This window comes from Pangasianodon hypophthalmus, chromosome 26, assembly GCF_027358585.1.
Source record: "Pangasianodon hypophthalmus isolate fPanHyp1 chromosome 26, fPanHyp1.pri, whole genome shotgun sequence".
Lineage (NCBI taxonomy): Eukaryota > Metazoa > Chordata > Actinopteri > Siluriformes > Pangasiidae > Pangasianodon > Pangasianodon hypophthalmus.
The window spans coordinates 12,599,938-12,623,127 of NC_069735.1; the positions used below are offsets into that span (position 1 = coordinate 12,599,938).

Here is a 23,190-nt window from a genome sequence, read left to right on the forward strand (position 1 = left end):
GGGCCATTTCAGCATTATTTTTTTCCTGGAGCTGGATTTGGCCTGTAGGCCTTGTTTTACACATGTGCATGAGTTTACACAGAATGGTGCAAAAAAGAACAACAAAAAAAAAAACATCCAGCGAGCGTCAGTTCTATCGAAACACCTTGTTCATGAGAGACATCAGAGGAGAATGGCCAGACTTGGAAGCTGAAAGGAAAGCTATGATTACTCAAATAACCACTATTGACAACTGTGGTCAGCAGAAAAGCATCTCTGAACGCACAGCACGGTGCTGTTTAGGCAGATGGGCTACAACTACAGATGACCACATCGGGTTCCACTCCTGTCAGCAGAGAAGACGGGCTACAGAGAGCACAGAAACTGAACAGTTGCAGATTGGAAAAACATTACCTGGTCTTTTCCAAAATTTTGGCCACCAAACATTTTTGTCCAAAATGGACAAAAAAGGACCTCAGGTTTTCAGAAAGAGAAAAAGGGGTGACAATTTTGACTGGAAAAAACAAAAACAAAACAAAACCATTAAATAGCGAAAATGTGGGCTGCATGGAACAATTTCACGGTTTCTAAGAGGGACATTAGACATGTGATTTGTAAAAGGACTATATCAGAAACTGGAATTTTTTTTAAAGTTTTTTTTTTCTTTGAAAAAACATATTTCTCCTTGAATGTGATGCAAATGTAATAACTGGACAGAGAATATACATGACCACACAATCGTAGTTTTAAAAAAATAGTTTTTATTATGAGGCACATTGTAAGTTAACTGGTCATTTGTTTAAGATTTTGGGAAAAATTCTGGTCCCCATTTGAAAAACTTGACTTCAAAATAGTTTGAAATAACCATTCTCTACTTATAATGAAGAAGCTACCCATTTTATCCTGAGCATTCAGTTCTTCATTTTTCATAATGAACATTAGTGTAATGAATTTTAAAGCTAGGTAATGCTGTAACTTCAAGGTAAACACAGAGAGTTCACTGTGTGTAACCATCAAAGCGATTAGGAATCACCTGCATTAAATTGGGCCCTATTCAGAGTTGGCAGCTGAAGTCCAAAAGTTACATCAATATTTATGCAGAGAAAGTTCCTCACACTCAGAGATGGGCTACGCACAAGCTTAAGTTCTAGGCTTCCCATTCAGATTATGCAAATCACCTGTGTGTAGTTCAGGTCTCCAAGGTTGCAAGATTTTTCTTGAATAAAAACATTGGAGACGGGGTTTTTCAATAGTATTTATACCACCACATTTTAACACAAGCACTGGTCTTTAAGTCCACAAAAAATCAGGGATAGAAATGCAGAGTGAAGAAGGAAATAGTTTTCTTTGTTGTCAAATGTAATTCCAGTGCAACGGAAAAGCAAGGGACAACTGCATGAATAGTCCTAGTAATGATTAACGCATTTAACACCGCAAATTGGTCCCATTTAACAATATGGCCGCCACCCTCATTATTCAGCAGCTTATAAAATAGCACTTGATCCAGCACGTCCTATTACGTTGCATACAGCACAAGAAAAAAATGCACTTGAGTTCAAGTTTGGATTCGCACGTAACTAAGACACACCACTGTTTTACTCAAACTCACACATGCACAACTCTCACGTGAATTCTGAATAGCTCTTAAGTCCAGAGTTACATCTGAGGTTGGAATAGCAATATGTGCAATTTCAGTTTTAAATCCCTAATATACGTGTGTAACTCAACTCTGTATACGGCCCGTATGCATAGTAGTGTGACACCTTATTTCCTTTGTGTATATTCGTATGAAAGATGCATGGAATTATTTGCCTATTCAAACCTGAATTTTGGTCATAAGTAGGTGACATTAAGGAGAATCAGAAGTTCTGTTTCCTCTAAAGTTACGTTTTTAAGGCAAGCAGGTAGTGAAGGAGTGCTTACAGGGGACCAGTACAAATTTGAGCGACACAGTGAATGCATACAAATATAGCTACTGTTTACAATAAACTGATTTTAATCAATAAATCATCTTTTTAAATAGAAATATGGTTCATTGCACTTGTTAAAAATTAATATGATTCTTTAAGGCAATACTGTGATTCTTTTTAAAAAGGTGTAAAATGTACTGTACCGTATGCCTGATTTAGAATAGTAAAAATAACAATATCTGTAATATACATACATGTAAAAGACCCTCACCAATACACATACAGTAATGTATTTGTAACTATGTATATACTATAGCATGTGCATGGCATCACATTCACACTCACGAAGGCACATGTACTCACAACATATACAGTACACACATTACATTGAATTTTACAAAGGTGTGTTCTTGGCATGTGCCTGTAGTTACATGCACACATACGTATATACAGTAGACATGTATAAAATAAATAAATACAGGAGGAAAATGTTATTGGTAAGCGGTTCATGGTTTCCTTCAAATTGGTATTTGGCACAGTCTTTGACTCACCATATTACAACATCAGCCTGATGAAGTTGTAGAAAGTAGTCCATTTGAATTGTGGTCCTCCTCTATCCCAGAATCCCTCCTGGCACCTTAAAGGGGACAGTCGAGGAGTATGTTCAGGGCCTTGTGACAGATGGGGAGGGTGTCCAAACTCCAAACTCTTTGGTCTGGTGGACAGGCACACAGCAGGGTGTGTGGAACTGAACTGGCTGTTCCAGTCCTGTTATTGGGTTTAAAAACCCAGACGCTGTTCTAGCAGTCCATTGTGGTTTCGTGTCCAGTTGTTACAGGGGGTGGCGGAGACAACTCAGAAGGTGAAAAAACATAAGCAGCTTCCTTTTTCACCCATTTGTAAACCCCCAACCACCCCGCTGGGGGCTAGACGGTACCCTCATTGTGCACCATGTGGTTTGCCTTTTTGTGGGCAACACAGTTCTGCGTCTGGTTAAGTAGAATGTCCGTCTCATCGGCCACGCCATCGTGCAGCTCACTGAGAGTCAGTTCAATTTTGGTGTACTCACTGTCCGATGGCTGCGGTGTCTTTTCCATGTGTGACGCCATCACAGCATTCTGGTACTGCTGACGGGTGACCTAGAGTGTAGAGGCAAAGACAAAGCAGGCAGTAGCATCACTGATGAATAAACAATAACACTGAGTACAAACAGTGGACTATTAGATAGTCCATTGTTCAACCAGATGTGCTGGAGTTGCATTGGACATACATACATACAATAAACAAGCAATACACTGAGCCCAAGAGAGACTCTTGAGGTAATCATAAACTTATTGTCAATTTCTGTGAGTGAGAAAATGCTTATATTTAAATAAGCATCCAACTGATTGACTATGGTGAACCAGCCCAGTACAAATAGAGCAAGAAAGTATATTTCCTTAAATGTTAAACACAGAATTCTAGGAAAGGAAGTAGCTGTGTGGTACACTTTTCACCTCTTCCTTTATCTAAGCGATCTCATGCAGGGGTATGCTGATGTTGGATGGGGGCACTAATAGAACAGGTATTAAATTTGTACTGTGTAATGGGGAAACTGGTGGCCATAACACTGTGGACATGATTGCACAGTCTTTTCTTGACTGGACGGGAGGTGTGCTGGACTCCTTGCTTGAAGTACTGGTGCCCTAGAAGTAATGAGGAATGAGCCCTAGTTTTCCCACACCTTCTTGTTTCTGGCGGTTAGCTGGCTGAAACTTCATGGCACCTGCAACAAAAAAATTGTCTCAAGACCCTGCCTTAGACTGGGAGTTGGTTGGTTAGTTGCTCTGTACCACAGTATTTCCTGGTCTGTAACAAAGCAATGGTGCTGTAGCCAAAATAGCTTAATTATCATTGTGCTTCATATCAGCCTCTTCCTCATCTTCTGCTTGCCCTCTGTGGGCAGATAGCTGCTGTGATAACAGCAGAGGTAAATGAGAAAAGCCCAGGATTGAAAAGAATGTTCCTCCATCATGGTTGTAAGCTTGGATGCAGAGAGACATGGGATGCACATGGGATGGTTATTCTTGCCTGAGAATTCACAGGCAGCTGGACAAGAACAGGATATGATCCCTTTACTGCCCTTCAAAACCCCCTTCTTGAGCAAAAGAGGCCATACCAAGCACAGCCAAGTCTCTGCTACTATACTGTCCCCTTATACAATGACGAGGGAAGGAAAGGAGAACAGTGAAATCACAGTGAAATCAGAACTGTAGAGTTTAAATGATTCTTGGGTTTGTCAAGTTTAAAATCAACTGTTTTCCTCCTATCAGGTGTCGCCTAGAAAATGATGTATTTCCATTTGAGTCTGGTAACCCTCAAGGATTTTAAATTTTTTTGGGGAAAAAAACTAAAACACGTTGAACTTGATACCAACGGCATCAATGGGGAATGTTGGGGACCACCAACAAGTCTAGTTACTAATTTATATGCCTGAAATACTTTAAACTTATAAACTTTATACTTTAAACATGAAGGAAGCTAGTGAAGAAAAACTATAACACTAAGGAGAATCTCAGACAGATGCATGGATGGACACACAGACGGACCCATGGTAGAAATCTTAGATAGCCAGAAAATCGATCTTGAGTTCCTGAATATGAACGTAACATCTCTGTATGACGCACAGGAAGGAAGCTATTGAAGATAAACTATTTCAGACATTTGACCTTGCTGTGACTTTGACCCTGTTTGGATCAAATCCAAAATCTAATCACTTCACCTGCTGGTTACAATAATAATTCCATATAAATCCTATAAACATTCAACCACTCATTCTTGATATATTTCACCAACAGGAATCACAGATGGACGGACAACCTGAAAATATAATGCCTCTCAGTCCTGGAGACATAAAAAAAAAAAGAAAAGTTTTGTTTAAAAAGTACTGTGTGGTGGCTGGTCATAGCTTATGCAAGTTGCACATATGAAAATACAGTGCCTGCTTTTATCTATTCACCTTGACATAAAGCAGGTCTGTGATGGCTCTAACTGTGTAGTCTGGTGTGTAGATCTGCAGAAAGGAGTTGAGCTGGTTGTTGCTGCTGCCCAGCGGGGGATTAATAGCTTCATTGCGGTCACTCCGGTTCAGTGAGTCAGAGTGGTTCAGTCCATATGGCCGAGGAGGAGACTTGTTCTCTGAAACAATAAAGATTATAGGTAATGTAGGACTTGAATTAGGACTGTGAGTTGAATTACAGGGCATCCACATTTACTCCAAAACAGTATTTTACTCCAAAATGTGGGTGTAGGAATTTAGGTTTTAAGACAACCATACTCTACAATGCGACATGCAGTGATAAGCATCTTACACATAAGCCCTACATGTAACTGATTTTTTGTGGAAACAGTGACCAACATTGCAATGTTAAGAAATGTCTTAATGGCAGTCACAGAAGGGGTTGGTGAGGAGGTCAGTGTTTTAAAGTGGCGGCAACAGCTGGATAAAGACTGATAAAAAAGACCTTACAACCCTGAAAGAGAGGACTAGTCCTGTTTTAATTAAACACAGCTTATTTTTTCCACTTCTTAAAGGAGGCTGGCCTACAAACACACACGCACACACTTTTCTCTGCCTCTCGTTCTCAAACACATACACACACATGCTCAATCACTAGTAGTGTTAATGCCACAGTTTGCTTGGAATGTATGTAATCCGCGTTTGGATGTCTGAGTACTGCGCCTGTCCCCGGTTTGAGGGGCCCTGTGAGCTACACATTGGGTCACAGTGTGTGTGCATGGGGTCAGACTGTGTGTGTGTATGTGTGTGTGTGAGTGATGGGATCAGTGTATGTGTGTAAATGGGGGGAGGCCATGGTTATTTTTCCAAGTCTGGCAAAATCAGTGGGAGGGATACTACGAATTTATGGTATGAGAACATGGAAGTACAGAAAGGAGGTGGGAGCGTTCAACTGGGTCATTTTTCACTCTTGTTAAAAAGTGAAAAAGATCAAATCTGATAAGAATGAACTTCTTTCTGACATGGATAACACAAAATAGAATATTTTGAATATATTTTAATGCCCTTATTCATGTGCTTCAGTGGGGTTTTTTTGGCTCTCATTTAACAGGATTCATGTTTGTAAGTTAATCTTTCATACATCAGCATGCAGCGAGTAACATGCGCATTCTCTGCCATTGTCAGATATTCTTGCCAACAGTTAATGCCATGCAACCAAAATGAAGCCTGGAAACTAACAGGTCAAAATGAAACATTACCAATACCAGTACCTGGAGTTACTCCAATTGATTCTGACCTCTTGACCATAAAATTGCGAGAAAGGGAAAGAGAAACTAAACAGAGGATGAAACCAAGAAACACAAGAAAATCAGAAGAAGATTAATAAACACTACACTGAGGTGAAAAGACAAGATGGCTACTGATCATCAGATGAGTCACATCCAAACCACCAGAGACAGAAAACAATATTCTGATGACAAGAATCAACATTCTGCATCCAATATCTGACATGTTTGTGAAAAAAAATAAATCATGTAGTACATACACAATTAAAATGCAGTTCCAACATTCAACCAACAGAGGTCACATAACTCCTGCACCATACTTCTCCTTCGTCAATGGCCCAGTCCCAAAGCCCACCCTTGCAGTTTTGTGTGCGTGTTCATGTGACTTCCGGTAAGTGTTTAATTGTGTCCCATTTCTCAAAGCGCTGTGTGTAAGACCACAGCAAATGTACACTAAGCACAATCCTTTGACGCTTAGGATATAACCCAGAATTCAGTGTGTGTGATGATTGAATCCTATAAGGGAAAAATTTGTGTTGTAAACATGGCTCAGTGGCGTGTAGCCAGTGACAGCATTATAGTAATAGGTGGTAGCATTATTACATCCATACACTCACTAATTGTTATAATTGGATTAATTTTCGCTAACAGCAGCTCTGACAGCCAGTCCAGCTGCAAGGCAAATCACTGTTTTTTGGGTTTTTTTTATGATCTCGTTATGAGATGCTATTGTTTCTACAGTAACACAGTAACAATAAAAAGATAATGGTGTTTTTTAACATAGAAAAACATTGATATGGTGAATTTTCTGTAAGGAGACATTTGTGCAAAGCAATGATTTATGGAAGGAGTCTCCAGTGCCAACATTTTGTAAGGACCTGTATGTTTTTCCGCCACTGACTGGTCTTCGGAACAGAGGACTTTCCGGTTTCTCTGTAAGATGTCAAACTGCATCCTGTTTTGCAAAGGTATTGTAAATGTAAGATCATTAAGACCTTCTTAACTATTAGAGAAGTGTTAGAAAATGTTACATTTTTGTCCCTTAAGGTTTCTTCAGTTGTATCTCTGTGGGAACCCTTAGAGGATCTATGTAGAAAACTACAAAAGAGCATTTCCCTATCAGAAAGGCTTCTTTATTGGAAGCTAAGAACCTTTGTTTATCCAGTGTACCTTCAAAGAATTCTTGACAATCCCTTTTATGATAAGACTGTTCCATTAATCAATGATCTTTGTGCTGCAATGCCTTTGGGAAATTCAGCCCAGAATTATGATTCTTTGCGATGAGAGAGCCACAAGGAAAACACTGTCACTGATAGTAGAAATAATCAGCAGTGCACCATTGATTGGATTCTAAAATCCAAAACCACAAAAGTGTGAGCTTTTTTTGTGAGTGTGATGGGGCCCATGTTTTTGTGAATGAAGCCACACCATAGGTTCCCACCACTGGTCCTGGATTACCCCATGTCCTACAAATATAAGTGTTTTCCCTAACACACCTGATCCAGTATGGCTAGTACAAGAGGTTATTGCTTTATTACACCAAATATTAAAACCATTGTCTCTGATTGGCTCCCCTTTACACAGAAGGAAAACTTTACAAAGACCAGCTGCAATAAAATGGTGAGATAATGGCAGGAAAGATTATATGTGTTATTTACCTGGAGAAGCAGTGAGGGCCATCATCCCGTATGATGAAAATCCTCCAGCTTCAAACTTCATCCCATCCTTCCCTGCCTCCACTTCAACTTTCCCCTGGGGGAAGAAAAAAGTCAAACAATTACAAATTACACTGGCCTACAAACACTATGACTTTCAAATATAATGAACTATATTGCATTTATTATTATAAATGATTGTACTAGTTCTGTATAGCTCCATAAAAGTTTCTTTCGGTTTGTCCATCTTGGGGAACTCCCTAAAGATCCTATGTACAGCAGTGCTCACAAATGGTTCAAATCAGAACTATTAACCATTCAGTGAACCCATTTTTCTCAGAGTGTATAGACTGGACAAGACTGTAATTCCTATGTGTATGCTCTCTGTTCTAAAACTAGTAGCCAAACAAAGCAGCTCTGCACTGCAAGCTTTGACCCACACTTTCTTCAAACTGTGTCATCCACAGGCTTCCCACTCGAGCCATGTGAAAAGCAAGGCTTGTTTAAGACTAATACGTCTCAGTTTACTTCCTTTCCATGTCTTATACTCATCATCTAGTACCATGTCTTCTGGGACCCTTATGGGACATAAATGTCTTTGACAACGTTAATGGGATGTCAAGATTTCAATCAGAGAGAAAAGTATTAATCCGTCTTTTTAAAAACGTATAAAAGATGACTACTGTGGTCATATTCAAGCCATCAAAAGTAAGAAGTTTTACAGTTGGCCTGAATACTAATATTTCACTTACAATATTTCAAACCGCTTCTAAACCATTGTAATTTTTAGATATGTTCCCCCTCATTTTTCTCCCCAATTTGGTCTTGCCATTTCCCACCCACCAGCCAGCTCTCCCCTACCATACTACAGCAACCAGTCGGGGAATATGAAGGCTAACATGTACTACTTCCGAGACACATGAAGCCAGCCCACTGCAGCTTTTCAAACTGCTGCTCATGCTACATAACAGGGAAGCATAACTCACTTGGGGGAAAGCACTATCTGCCCACTTCCACACACAAATTTGCTCGCGTGGGTTCCCAGCCATCCATGGCTGTGGCATCCCCTGGATTCAAACACGCAATCTCCCGGTGACAATATTGTGTGTCACTGCTTTGTGCACAATCTTTTCAAAATCAAAGACAACAGGTGCCTCTCTTTATTGTTCAAATTAATGTTGATTTCTTTATTTTGTTCAGATTAAACCCTCAGATGAAACTTTTCAGTCAAAGCTGCTCAATTAGAGCCTATAACAAAATCATGTTTGAGTCACATGCAGTTTTATTTATTCCACAACATCCATTGAACCAATCACATTACTCGCTGCTCAGCACTAGAAGATCATGATCTTATTCTTTCACACATGATATGGTCTTGAAGTGTACCCCAGACCACCATCATTTTAAGGTTGACCAATGATCATTTCCAGGGACTGCACTCGGTTTCAAAAAGAGTTTCCTGTATGAATGAATTCTCAGAGTAATCACACTCAACCTCCGAAGTGTTTAAACACATAAACCTATTATGGACTAAAAAGACATTTTTATTTTGGTGTTACATCCAGGCAGACCAGGACTAACCAAAAATTTACCAATACCAATGTTTGACTTGCCCAGTAATGGATGTCCATAATCCATAAAGATGCCATGGATCAGTCAATAATCACCAAATGGTTAGTTCCCCTGGGAGAACCCTTAAATATTTAAAACATTATATTTTACATATTTACACCAGAGGGTTTTCCTTTCATAAAATCTTTTAGAAATCTTTAACTTTTAATCATCCAAGAACCCTTGAGGGACTCTATTCTAAGAGTGTATACCAGTAACGCAGCTGACCTGCAGGATGAGGATGAAGTAGTCCGCAGGTCTGTTGCGGACATAGAGGTAATGTTCTGGTGCTTTCTTGTTCTTCTCATTGAATTTAAGTTCCTGGATTACATTAGGGTGCTTCAGTAACCTCAGCAAGATCTTCTCAGACATCTGATTCAAGCCAAATGTTTCCACCTCTGTAAAGTAAAGTAAAGGAGCACAATGTACATTTGTGAGAAATGTCAACACCAACATCACCACCACAGACATTTTACATTTCATGGGACAGACACCAACATTTTACTCTTCCTGCCACAATATTTAATACTGTGTTAATTTTTTGGGTTGAACATAGAAGATTGATCAACATTGAACACTAAATTAATTTCTCTGCTTTAATACACATGGTTTGGTTAAGCAGAGAAAACTGCATACGTATAAATTGCTAGAGTAATCGCTAAACATATTTGAAATTCCATGTCATTATCAACAATTTGGCTTTTGGTCTGAAGTACATTTAATACACATTGTAGTTTTTATCATGGAAAGTAAAAGCAAAACGTACAACATATACATCTCAATGCCACCAGTAAATAGCCTAGCCTGGCTAAGACCTCAGAAGTAAGCAACTGGGATAATATGGGGCAAAACAAAAACCATTCCCTGTTCCACACAAGCTGCTATGAATTAATGGAGGCGTATAAGCAGAAAGAAAGAAAATTGTCTCAAACCATGTTGAGTCATAGGAATAAATGCTCCACACTCTTCCAACTTATTCCTCCTCTATCTCTCACTCTCTAGCTCTGTTCTCCCATCATTCTCAATCTGGACCTCCAATATCTTACCTCCTTGATCACTCAGACTTCATTCCTTGCACTCTCACCATCTCACAATCACAGCATTCATGGTTTCACACAAACAGTTCCTCTCAGAGTGAGCCTTAAACTCTGTTAACCACCTGGCTGATGGCCTGCACTATCAGGTTAAGGAAAACTAAAAAAAGTACTCTTTCTGCAGTTGTCTTTTTTATAATAAATCAACTGTTTTGGATTTTTCTTAAATTTGCTGTCATTTTTATTAACAAAAATGTAGTATATACACTCTGTAAGGAATGAAATATGACAGGGCGTGCTGTTTTAGTAAAATAATCGACAGCGATGTAGAGCACCGCATTATTTTATTTTTTATTTCAGTGTTTTATTCCTCTTATGCCACAACTTTCAGTTATTAAAGAATGGAATGTACATTTGATCCATTTACAGTTAAATTAATTTTGTGGAAAGTTATTGCTTACGTGATACAATTGGGAGGCGAAGGTGGATGCAAGTGCAGACAATTTATTAAGTAAAGTGCAAACAAATGACCAAATATGAGATAACAAGAACTATAAACATGAACTGTGGATATGAAGCAAAGAACATACAGGCTATAAGTGACACTGGGGCTGGGGCTGGGCGCGCACACACACACACACACACACACACACACACACACACACACACACACACACACACACACACACACACACACACGACTACAACAAATTACAACAGAAGCTTAATGATGAGACACTTAAACACTAGAACTTAAACAGTGGTGCTAACAAGGTATAACGAGACACAGGTGAGAGTGATTAGTGACATGTGATGTGCTCGGGCTTATGGGTAGTGTAGTTCTTTGGTGCTACCATGACATTATAAGAGCTTAAAGAAACAGCTTTATCTCTGACTGTTCTGACACTGGAGCCTCCTTCCAAAAATACTATATAAACACATCCTTGCTGAAAAATGACATACTATATCAACAATTACATGTTTTTTTATCCATTTACGCTCAGCATACACCAGACACGTCCCTGTGTAAGTTGTTTATAGAAAACGGAAGTATTGAACAGCCCGTGATTTGCATTGTAGAGCTGTAATGTTATATAAAATTAATCAAAGCCTTCTGAATTCAACAATGTTGTGATATAAATATTTGTGTAAAATACATATAACTTGTCTTTCAGAGGTGAAACCCTAGAAAGCTGATTATTTTATCCCATAAAAAGGGAATCCAGCTGAATTTATTTGCGTTCAGTCCATAAATAACCATGTCATAATTTTAAAAGCTTTTATCCAAATGTTTTGATTCTATAGGCTGGCATGTGCCCATATCTGTACCAACAGTGTAGCCATATATTAAAATGCTGAGTGGATAAACCTGGCTATCAAACCCATACAACTTATTTTCAACATGTAACAGTTCTCATTAAATTTCAGTAATCCTTGACTTGATGCTAAACTAACCTGTAGAACTTAGAGTAAAATCTTAAGAACAACATTTAGCCAATTGTAAAATGGATGCCAAGATGAAACATTTCTTTTAGTTCTATATTTACTTGACATCATCTTTAAAATAATAATTTCAAAAAGTTACATAATTGGTGACTCTTATATTTCTTCTTTCTTTCTTTTCTCCTTCTTCCCTTGTTTATTTCCTTCTTAGTCACAAGTATTTGCACACGACTTCTTCAAATGAAACCTGCTTAATCTATAATATGCTCATTTATTGGAAAGAATTATCAAATGAGTTGTTAAAAAAACATTTTGAAGTCAGTGACAGTGTATGGATATGTGGATATGTATGTCACCATGGTAAACAACACCTACCAGGCCTCACTCCTCACTCCTCTGCAGGGCTAGCATGCTAACAAACTAGTCACAAGGCACACTGGGGAAAATCAAGCAGCCACGCAGCACACTTGCCTGTTGCTAGGAAACGCAGAGTAGCCAGTAGAAGCTGAGGTGATATTTTAACCTTCATTTCATTGTCCATGGGCTTGAAGGCCGAGAAATCCTGCTTCCTCTCCCGATGGGTGATTTTCTTTTTTGTTTTGTTGTCGGCTAATGGGGAAGTCAGGGTGAGAGGAAAGAAGGGAGGTGGTTTTTAGTGAAATTCCTTGACATAGAAGATCTTGATATGGATATAGGTGATTAAAACATCTTGAACATAAAAAGAAGATTGATGAAGATGGACTTCACCTGGCAAAGTAATTTAAAAACAACACTGAGGAGAGGAAACAACTCATATTACTTATAAATTAAAACATAGCAATATAAAAATAGTAATAATATTTCAACATACAAGAAAAAAGTAAATAGAATAACTGTATTATATCAAGATGCCAAGAAGATGCACTTACTGTATAAATCTGTCTCATCCAGAATTTCAGACTTGATTATTTCTTCGATGACATCCTCTAGGGTGACGATCCCAAGAACCTCATAAAAGGGATCCCCTTCCCCCTCATTGTTGACCCTCTGAACTATTGCCAGGTGTGACTTGCCTGAGAAAAGACAAAACAGACTATGTTTGTTGTGACAAATGGAGAGCACATTTCTCCCAAAGTTTTATCCATGCCTTTGTTGTAATCAATTTGTAACATGAATATTTTGCCAATAAGATGCTTAGACAAGACTGTAGAGAAATAATCTACATCATTACATTTCATCACTGCACTACACCACATCAAACTACATCATTACATCACTGCACTACACCACATCAAACTACATCATTACATTTCATCACTGCACTACACCACATCAAACTACATCATTACATCACTGCGCTACACCACATCAAACTACATCATTACATCACTGCACTACACCACATCAAACTACGTCATTACATCACTGCGCTACGCCACATCAAACTACGTCATTACATTTCATCACTGCACTACACCACATCAAACTACATCATTACATCACTGCGCTACACCACATCAAACTACATCATTACATTTCATCACTGCACTACACCACATCAAACTACGTCATTACATCACTGCGCTACACCACATCAAACTACATCATTACATCACTGCACTACACCACATCAAACTACGTCATTACATCACTGCACTACGCCACATCAAACTACGTCATTACATTTCATCACTGCACTACACCACATCAAACTACATCATTACATCACTGCGCTACACCACATCAAACTACATCATTACATTTCATCACTGCACTACACCACATCAAACTACGTCATTACATCACTGCACTACACCACATCAAACTACGTCATTACATTTCATCACTGCACTGCACCACATCAAACTACGTCATTACATTTCATCACTGCGCTACACCACATCAAACTACGTCATTACATCACTGCGCTACACCACATCAAACTGCGTCATTACATTTCATCACTGCACTGCACCACATCAAACTACATCATTTCATTTCATCACTGCACTACACCACATCAAACTACGTCATTACATTTCATCACTGCACTACACCACATCAAACTACGTCATTACATTTCATCACTGCACTACACCACATCAACCTACATCATTTCATTTCATCACTGCACTATGCCACATCAAACTACGTCATTACATTTCATCACTGCACTGCACCACATCAAACTACGTCATTACATTTCATCACTGCACTGCACCACATCAAACTACATCATTTCATTTCATCACTGCACTACACCACATCAAACTACGTCATTACATTTCATCACTGCACTACACCACATCAAACTACGTCATTACATTTCATCACTACGCTACATCAAACTACGTCATTACATTTCATCACTACATTACACCACATCAAACGACATCATTACATTTCATCACTGCACTACACCACATCAAACTACGTCATTACATTTCATCACTGCACTACACCACATCAAACTACGTCATTACATTTCATCACTGCACTACACCACATCAAACTACGTCATTACATTTCATCACTGCGCTACGCCACATCAAACTACGTCATTACATTTCATCACTACACTACACCACATCAAACGACATCATTACATTTCTTCACTGCACTACACCACATCAAACGACATCATTACATTTCATCACTACATTACACTACATCAAACTACATCATTACATTTCATCACTGCACTATGCCACATCAAACTACGTCATTACATTTCATCACTACATTACACCACATCAAACGACATCATTACATTTCATCACTGCACTACACCACATCAAACTACATCATTACATTTCATCACTACACTACACCACATCACACTACATCATTACATTTCATCACTACACTACACTACACCACATCACACTACATCATTACATTTCATCACTACACTACACCACATCACACTACATCATTACATTTCATCACTACATTACACTACATCAAACTACATCATTACATTTCATCACTGCACTATGCCACATCAAACTGTCATTACATTTCATCACTACATTACACCACATCAAACTACATCATTACATTTAATCACTACATTACACCACATCAAACTACATCATTACATTTAATCACTACACTACATCAAAACTATGTTACAATTTATCACATTACACTACATCAAAATTACATCATTACATTTCATCACTACATTACACCACATCAAAATTACATCATTACATTTCATCACTACACTACACTACATCAAAACTATGTTAGAATATTTATCACATTACACTACATCAAACTACATCATTACAATTTATCACTACATTACACTACATCAAAACTACATCATTTCATCAATACACTACACTACATCAAAACTATGTTAGAATTGATCACTACATTACACTACATCAAACTACATTTCATCACTACATTACACCACATTACACCACATCAAAACTACATCATTACACTACATCAAAACTACATTAGAATTTATCACTACATTACACTACATCAAAACTACATCGTTACATTTCATCAATACATTACACTACATCAAACTACATCATTACATTTCATCACTACATTACACCACATCAAACTACATCATTACATTTAATCACTACACTACATCAAAACTATGTTACAATTTATCACATTACACTACATCAAAATTACATCATTACATTTCATCACTACATTACACCACATCAAAATTAATCATTACATTTCATCACTACACTACACTACATCAAAACTATGTTAGAATATTTATCACATTACACTACATCAAACTACATCATTACAATTTATCACTACATTACACTACATCAAAACTACATCATTTCATCAATACACTACACTACATCAAAACTATGTTAGAATTGATCACTACATTACACTACATCAAACTACATTTCATCACTACATTACACCACATTACACCACATCAAAACTACATCATTACACTACATCAAAACTACATTAGAATTTATCACTACATTACACTACATCAAAACTACATCGTTACATTTCATCAATACATTACACTACATCAAACTACATCATTACATTTCATCACTACATTACACTACATCAAAACTACATCATTACATTTCATCACTACATTACACTACATCAAAACTACATCATTACATTTCATCAATACATTACACTAAATCAAAACTACATCATTACAATTCATCACTACATTACACTACATCAAAACTACATCATTACAATTCATCACTACATCAAAACTACATCATTACAATTCATCACTACATTACACTACATCAAAACTACATCATTACATTTCTATATAATCAGATATTTATAAAAGTCACAAGTCTTGATCTTTTAGCATCAAACATCTTCAAGAATTTTATTTATTATTATATTCCTGGCAAATCTTAACTCTAACAGACATGACTGTCAGAATGAGACTTAATACCCATCACTGTACTCACTGTCTGCTAGCTATCAGCATTCACATTGTTTGTATATTCAGTGTTATTATCATGCTAGCTAACATTTAAGAGATTTGGAATAAAACTGTTGTTAGATAGCATGGTGTCAGCAAGCTATGAGCACTCAGCTAGGTTTTATCTTCAGTGTTTTATCATGGTATATAACATTTGTGAGATTTGGAATAAAGCTGTTGTTAGTTATCATGGTGTCAGCTAGCTCTTAGCATTCAGCTAGTTTTTATAATTAGAGGTATCATGCTGGTTAACATTTAAGAGATTAGGGAAGTCTGTTTGGTAAAAACGCTAATTTATTAGTATCTAAATCAGTGTGTGATTTGAGGTAGACATTTATTTTGTAAAATACTTTTTATCATTAGAGATATGCTCAATAACATTTGAGAGATTAGGTATAAAAGCTGTTGTTAGTTAGCATGGTGTCAGCTAGCTCTTAGCATTCACATAGTATTTATAATTAGAGGTATCATGCTTGATAACCTTTGATAGTTTAGGGGGGGAAAGCTGTTGTTAACCTTAGCTAATGTTTACTGAAAGGGTGCACTAATTTATTAGTATCTAAATCAGTGTGTGATTTGAGGTAGACATATTTCTTTTGTGAATCTTTCTTGTATTTTTACTTTCATACTTTTAAGTACATTTAAGAGTTTTTTTTTCTTAACTTTAACTTGAAGCTCTACTTTTACCACCTCTGCTAATATGGACCTGGAATGACAGAAATTTGTAAAGAGTTTACTAGATTTCTGGTAGCTAATTCAGTGTTGTTTGGCTTCGTGACATTGCTTTAATCTAGCTTTATGCAGGCATCAGATTCACTGGGTTTTTTTTCTGTATTAAAAACAGAGAACTAATCTTTGCACCACTGGTTAAATACTGTTTAGTACTGTACCGCACTGTACCTCCTGTTGTGGGTTTGACTGTCCTGTGGGAATATGTGTATTACAGGGTTCCTGGCATTACCCACACTCTTGTTACGGACTTCAAAGTCTGAGTCTGTTTCCCCAAACACTCTGGTGTTTTGTCTATGAGTGTGTCTTGCTTTCAAAATCATTCAGGGTGGTCTCCACAACACTGCGCTGCATTCAAATAACTAAAGTGTTTACTTTTTGTGCTGCTAGGACTGGTGATGTTCAATATATAGTCACCTAACTTCCACTGTCTGCTATTTATTTTGTCTATACACATGAAGACACGTAGCTTGAATATGTCAGTATAATCATATACAAGGATATATGCATAAGCTTCTAACAAATGGGAAGACAATAGGAAGCAACTAATAATAAAGCAACTCCTTCTTTCCTTTTCCCAAGAACTACCTAAAATCAAAAGGGGGAAAAAAGAAACTATTTACAAATACTGTTAAAGCAAAAAACGCTAAACAAATACTTTGCCTTTTCTCAGCTTGTGATCATTTAAAAGGAATTTTCCGGAGGGCCAGGCTAATATTAGCCCTGAAATGAAGTTTCCATTCCACTTGGGCAGTATTCTCACCAAAGCCACTGCTGGCTGACGTGAGCTGTCTCAGAGCTGGCCGTTTACATGCAGATGGCCGTTTGCTGCAGTAGTAGGAAGTAGGAAGCACTTGGAGCAAATGCAGTAACAACAAACCCACACTGAGGTGCGTGCCTTGCTACTCATTCTGTGGTATCCCAGCATTTACCTCAGCCAACGGCAAGTCACAATGTTGCATAATCAGTATTGCTGCGTTAAACAATGATTTGAAAAATGCAGAAAGCTTTCTACCTGTGATGTCAATGATTCCTGTTATTCACACACAATTCTTACATCATGCATTTTTCGAAATGTATAAAATGACACTCTAAAAACAAACAAACAAACAAAAACACTAACATTGCTAGTTAAACTCCCTGAGTACTTAGTATGATCTGTCACGTCATTTGGTGCCAAAGGTTAACGCTGTTTGTAAACAATGTCCAGGTCATGCATTCTTACAAGACCAGTCAGCTAACAGTCATGTCCAAGAAGAGTTAGTCAGATTGGTCCCTATGGAAAAGATTAAGGGTCAAATATAAGGGTTAACTGTAAATCACATGGCTAAATAACTAAAGCATGAGCATATAAAGTGGCGGGGGAAGTGGGTCTGGGCCATAGTGGAATAAAAACATGTTTGCTTAACGTAAGCCAAGGTTCCCTGGAGTACGGCTCGAAACGGCAGAGATCCCGAGCGAGCGGAGAAATCAGCTTATCTGAAAGCACAGCGCTCTCAGTGGGTTTCATTTGAACCTCAATAGATTTTAAATTGAGAGAATGTGATGTTGCTTATTAATGCAATAAACTCAGCATGTAGCTTAGACTGAAATCAACATAGTTGCATACAGCAAGAAAAGACAGCCACACGGACCCCTGCCCTTATTGGCCTTAACATTGCATCCCTCATAATGCTCACATTCTTTCCATTTTCTCAGCAAAAGAGAAATTGAATCGGCTGAGGAACAGACAGAAGGACACTAACATCTTCCATACAAACACACCATGGTTATTCATAGTTCCTGGTGTTCTATAATTATCACAATATCTTTTTTAAGAAGGACAGAGGGGTGCCCGGAGTGACCCCTCATGACCTCCATGACATTAATGGACAGTGGGCAGCCTTAAAGAGACAAGGCAATGGGCAAAGTCTAAACAGAGATTTTCCATGATGCATGCCTCAAACCCTAAGCCGAAACCTGAGGCTGTGTAAACCTTCTCAGGGTCGTGGTTTAAGATCAGATTTTGCCATTCACACCAAGGGATATAAGCCTGGTGGGGGCTTTTATAAACTGTTTATGTACTTTATATAGACTCTCGTTTTAAAACAATGCCAAAAATGGTCACATTTAATTCATTTAAATTAATTCATAATTTATTTAATAATTTATTACAATTCACGGAGTTGGTTATTTTCCTCTAATAGCACATCCCAAAGTGCTTTATTCCTCTTAAACTACAGCAGGTTTTCAATGATTATGTTTTTTATTTAATAAAGAATTACAAGTCATACATTTTTATTAGTTTGTCTTATCATTTGTGTATTAGCAGCTATAAACCGTCGTTACCTCACCAGCCTTTTTTTCTGACTTAAGGTAATAAGACATTAAAACTGAAGTCCAAAAAAGTCCAAAAACCCTCTGCCCTGAAGAATTTCCCGTATTTGAAGTCACAGCTTTACTTCTGACTGTTTGAAAGCGATGACACTGTAGACTCCTTATGAAAATGTTACATAAAAAAGCCTCCTCACAGAAAACTTCACCATATCAACAACTGCAAAGTCTGTTGATGTAGCTCATCTTCCCTATGAATTACAACAGAAATGGCACTACTGTTAGAGCTGCTGTTATAGAAAATTAATAATTAATCAATCAGATTTAAGAGTTCAACAGTGGCTGATGTATAAAATAAACTTAACGTTTATGTATTGTTCTTTATATTTGTCTATCAAAGTAAAATTCCAAATTAAAGTTACTTAATGTGGAAGTATTAACGGAGTTCTGACTGCTCAGGGCTCTGAAACTTAAAATAAAAAAGATATCATAGTGTACTGTGTGTGGTGTATCAGGGGACTCATTATGTAATCACATTACCTCAAGACCATCATATCCTGCTTATTCTCTCTAACAGAAAATCAATAGCTCTTACAGATAAATGGCACGCATTTCCTTCCACATTTGTTCCTTCATCATCCTCATCATCTGCCAGAACTAACAACATACAAATGACACTGATGTAATTACATTTAAGTGATAGCAACACTTCTGTGGGTGAGTGTATGAAAGAGAGTGAGATGAAGCCAGATAACACAAACAATGTGAGATAGCACCTCAGCACTGAGAATGTCTCCATCTTTCCCTCATCCCTTCAGAGACTCTTGCTCTTTTCCACCATTCCCAGCTTTATTTCTGGAAGGCATGTTGTCATTTTCCATAGCACAACTCCCACTATAAATACACACATAAGGCTGCCGACAATGTTTTTGGAAACTTTTGGAAATTTCTTTGAGATTCTGGTCCAAATTCCTGCAGTTTTTTCAGGTGCAGTTTCATGCTGCGAATCTCCCGTTCTACCACATCCCAAAGGTGTTCTATTGGATTCGGATCCAGTGACTAGGAAGGCCACTGAAGAAGTGAAGAACTCATTGTCATGTTCATGAAACCTGTTTGAGATGACTTTTGCTTTGTGACATGGTGCATTATCATGCTGGAAGTAGCAATTAGAAGATGGGTAAATTGTGGCCATGAAGGGATGCACATGGTCAGCAACAATACTCAAATAGGCTTCAAATGATGATTGATTGGTATTAACGGGCAAAAAGGTGCCAAGAAAACATTCCCCACACTATTACACCGCCTCCACCAGCCTGGACTGTTGACACAAGGCAGTTTGGGTCCATGGATTCATGCTATTGGTGCCAAATGCTGACCCTTCAATCTGTGTGCCTCAGCAGAAATCAAGATTCATCAGACTTCACCTGTTCAGTTTTGGTGAGCCTGTGCCTACTGCAGCCTCAGATTTCTGACAGGAGTGGAACCTGACGTGGTCTTCGGCTGTTTTATCCCATCCGCCTCAAGATTTTATGTGTTTTGTGCATTCTGAGATGCTTTTCTGCTCACCACAATTGTCTCAACCAAAGAGTGGCTGTGTGAGTTACTATATCCTTTCTGCCAGCTTGGACCAGTCTTGCCATTCTCCATTGACCTCTCACATCAACAAGGCGTTTCAAGCTGCACATTGGCTGATTAGATAATTGCATGAATGACTAGGTGTACATGTGTTTCTAATAAAGTGCTCAATGAGTGTATAAAGAATGTTAAAATTAATGTAGCTAAAAGTGAACACTGTACTGCTGTATGAAGTGTGGAACAGTTTCTTAAAAACTATAAAACATAATTTGAATAACAGAAACTAGATATATAATACCCGGTATTAGTATGGTGTTTCTAATAAAGTGGCCATTGAGTGTTTTCAAGAAAAGCCTGTAATCTTTTGCTTCTTAATCAAACGTATTTTGGATAAAAGTCTCTGTTGAAGTAATAAACATAAACCTGTTCCATCGGTTAACATACTATTAAGGATGTCCTGGTCTGATACGGAATATCAATACGGGCGATAAAATGCTGAATTGGTTTCGGATTTGACCTCTTTTCCGATTGGCTCCACTGGTGTGTATTATCTTGTGAAAGCTTATAGTGTTGACTGACACAATAGTGTTATTACACACAACTCCACCTCAGTATCTGCTGACACATTAGTGCCTTAAATTTGGTATCATTTCAGAACTGGGAAAAAGTGGGATTAATGAATTCCTGTATACAACTATATACACTATAATATTATACACTGCACATTGCACTTATATACTGTGCTTTAAAATGTAGTCAGTAATCATTCATTTTAGTACACAGTCTAATTACGTCATATATGTGAAGTTGGACCTCAGTTCAAGTAGGATTAGGCAGACAGACACGCACACACACACACACCAGGGTCCGTGAAGCTTATCCAGGGGGTTTGTGATATTTTTAAATATTTTGGAACCCACCGTTACCAAATAAATTATTATTGAGTTCTTATAGTTATTGGCTTGTTTGGCCTGTTTGGTGGGTCACTTGAATGTAGTAAATATCCATGAATGTACACTTTGAATAATGAACCTAATATTTCAATGTTTCCAAAAAGAAATCACTGCTTATGAGATTTTTTTCAATTGAATTTTTTTTCTACAGCTAAAAGAGGTCCCTGGCTGCACAAAGTTTGAGAACCCTGGTTTAGTAAGCTCAATGATGTGTGAGATTTGTGAAAAAGTATGCCACATGCATCTGATTCTTTCTGTCGGTGGTGAATCTAAACTCAAATCACCCTGTTTGCAGTCCAATCAATCCCAAGATCTAAATATGGAGGCACACTGAACTGCAATTAGTTTTATTACTTTTTATAAGACAGTGGAAAGTACAAGATGTACATGATGAGCATTATCAGTAAGACATAAATCTAAAAAAAAAATTAAGTAACAACATAGCTAGTCCTTGAGGTCATTTAAATGTATTTAAATCAATTTTAAATCATGTATTCCTAAATAATAAACACAATGTTGTATTATTGGCACTGGCATTGTTGCACAGTGCGCTGTGTCAGCGATGCTGTGTGAGTCTGATTCTGCTTCCACATGTATATAAAAATATACTGTTTTTTATATATACAATTTAAAACATGTAAAACATGCAGTTGTTTTTTGATACCAAAGCACTTTTGATACTTAAGTATTTATAATATCAGACACTTCTGGTTTTTTTAGCAGGTTAAATTAACATTTACTTGAGTAATTTCCCAGTAAGATATCTTTTGAATTTTATTGGGTACTCTATACAACACTGGAAATGAATACCATGTAGCAATGTCTTCTTTAATTATAATTTGTTAAATAAAGAATTTCTAATCTCATTAATCTTACAGATAACTCAGTCAAGTTTACCCATATCTTCAGTCAACTCTCTTTAAGTGTAGAGCCTTAGAACTGCCTCTTTGGAATGGCTGTTTTGAGAGTGTGTGTGTGTGTGTGTGTGTGTGTGTGTGTGTGTGTGAGTCAGGGGGGTGGGAGAGAGAGTGGGAGAGAGAGAGAGAGAGAGAGAGAGAGAGAGACTGCCTGACCATAATCAATGATGCCAGCCCACAGCCTGTCTGAAAAAAAAGGTTCTGGTTGGAAGATTTCCATGCCAGGGCATTAGGCAAGGGTTTGTGTCGCCTGTAATTTACAACACTGAGGGAAACGGGCAGAAGGACAATGTGGGTTTGGGGGTGTGTGTGTGTGTGTGTGTGGGAGGTGATGGAG

At 37.7% G+C, this 23,190-nt stretch overlaps 1 protein-coding gene across 2 annotated transcripts in view; it reads right to left on the reverse strand.

Annotated features, from left to right (window-relative positions):
* Window positions 1-611: 611 nt before the first annotated feature.
* cnnm2b (cyclin and CBS domain divalent metal cation transport mediator 2b) overlaps window positions 612-23,190 on the reverse strand; it is a 32,520-nt gene continuing 9,941 nt past the window's right edge. Inside the window, exons 2-8 of one of the 2 annotated variants that reach the window (XM_026932278.3) lie at window positions 12,825-12,968; window positions 12,388-12,525; window positions 9,668-9,837; window positions 7,832-7,925; window positions 6,159-6,221; window positions 4,888-5,066; window positions 612-3,028 (exon numbers count right to left, since the gene is read on the reverse strand). In XM_026932278.3, coding sequence (XP_026788079.1) covers window positions 2,816-3,028; window positions 4,888-5,066; window positions 6,159-6,221; window positions 7,832-7,925; window positions 9,668-9,837; window positions 12,388-12,525; window positions 12,825-12,968 — 1,001 coding nt within the window. In that variant the 3' untranslated portion in view covers window positions 612-2,815. The remainder of the gene's footprint in view (window positions 3,029-4,887; window positions 5,067-6,158; window positions 6,222-7,831; window positions 7,926-9,667; window positions 9,838-12,387; window positions 12,526-12,824; window positions 12,969-23,190) is intronic. The other variant, XM_026932279.3, reaches the window with a different exon arrangement.